This window comes from Octodon degus, unplaced genomic scaffold, assembly GCF_000260255.1.
Source record: "Octodon degus isolate 3935 unplaced genomic scaffold, OctDeg1.0 scaffold00273, whole genome shotgun sequence".
In the NCBI taxonomy this organism is placed as follows: Eukaryota; Metazoa; Chordata; class Mammalia; order Rodentia; family Octodontidae; genus Octodon; species Octodon degus.
Window position 1 is genome coordinate 209,477 of NW_004524849.1, and position 792 is coordinate 210,268.

The 792-nt window shown below is 30.1% G+C and overlaps 1 protein-coding gene across 2 annotated transcripts in view; it reads right to left on the reverse strand.

The window, feature by feature from the left end:
* The window catches only part of Shcbp1l (SHC binding and spindle associated 1 like), a 43,802-nt gene extending 43,639 nt beyond the window's left edge, over nucleotides 1-163 (reverse strand). Inside the window, exon 1 of one of the 2 annotated variants that reach the window (XM_023706866.1) lies at nucleotides 14-155. In XM_023706866.1, the coding sequence (XP_023562634.1) occupies nucleotides 14-142 (129 nt within the window). In that variant the 5' untranslated portion in view covers nucleotides 143-155. Of the gene's footprint in view, nucleotides 1-13 lie in introns of both variants that reach the window. The other variant, XM_004646590.2, reaches the window with a different exon arrangement.
* Between the last annotated feature and the right edge of the window lie 629 nt (nucleotides 164-792).

Here is a 792-nt window from a genome sequence, read left to right on the forward strand (position 1 = left end):
TAAAAGGTTTTACCTCGACCAGTATACCAACAAAAGGGATAGAAGCTTCTTCATATTTCACAAAAAACAGCTCAGGATTAGTCTTCCAAACTCCAAGCCATTTGTCTCTCAATTTTAACTTTTCTAACAGATATTTACTCATAGCCTCCTCAGCATCTTCGGCCTAACAAAAGAAAAAAAAAGTATAAATACCTTATTGGTTTATAACTTAAATATTTTTATTCATTTAAAAATATCACTGTGAATAATGAGGAGTCTAAGAAATTATAGATTTTGACTGAAAATGTTTAATGGAAAATACTATAAATGTTAAAAAATTAGAAAAAAGTTTGAAAGATACTTATTCATTCATCAGAGTAATTCAGAAATGAGATACCTACTTATTACCTATGTCTTCAAGTAATTGGTTTTATTATTCCATTAAGCAGAATTACACATGACCTAAGTAATATGTTATACATATTAACATGTAATTACACATTAAAACACAATTGTCATATTAAAATGTTATTTTCCTAAACTTTGATAAAAGGACCTGCTTAAAATGTAGTACAAACATAAAAATTTAAAACAGTTCTTCATTCTACAAAATAAACATTTTCAGCATTTCATGTGTACTTGCCCATTTGATTTTTTTTTTTTTTCTTTTCTTTTGCGGAACCAGGGATGGAACTCAGATCCTTGCATTTGCCAGTCAAGCGCTTATCCTACTGAGCCATCTCCCCGGCCCCATGCCCATTTGATTTTTAAAATTAAATCCAGGCACTTCAAGAATGATCTGTGTTAGCTCTC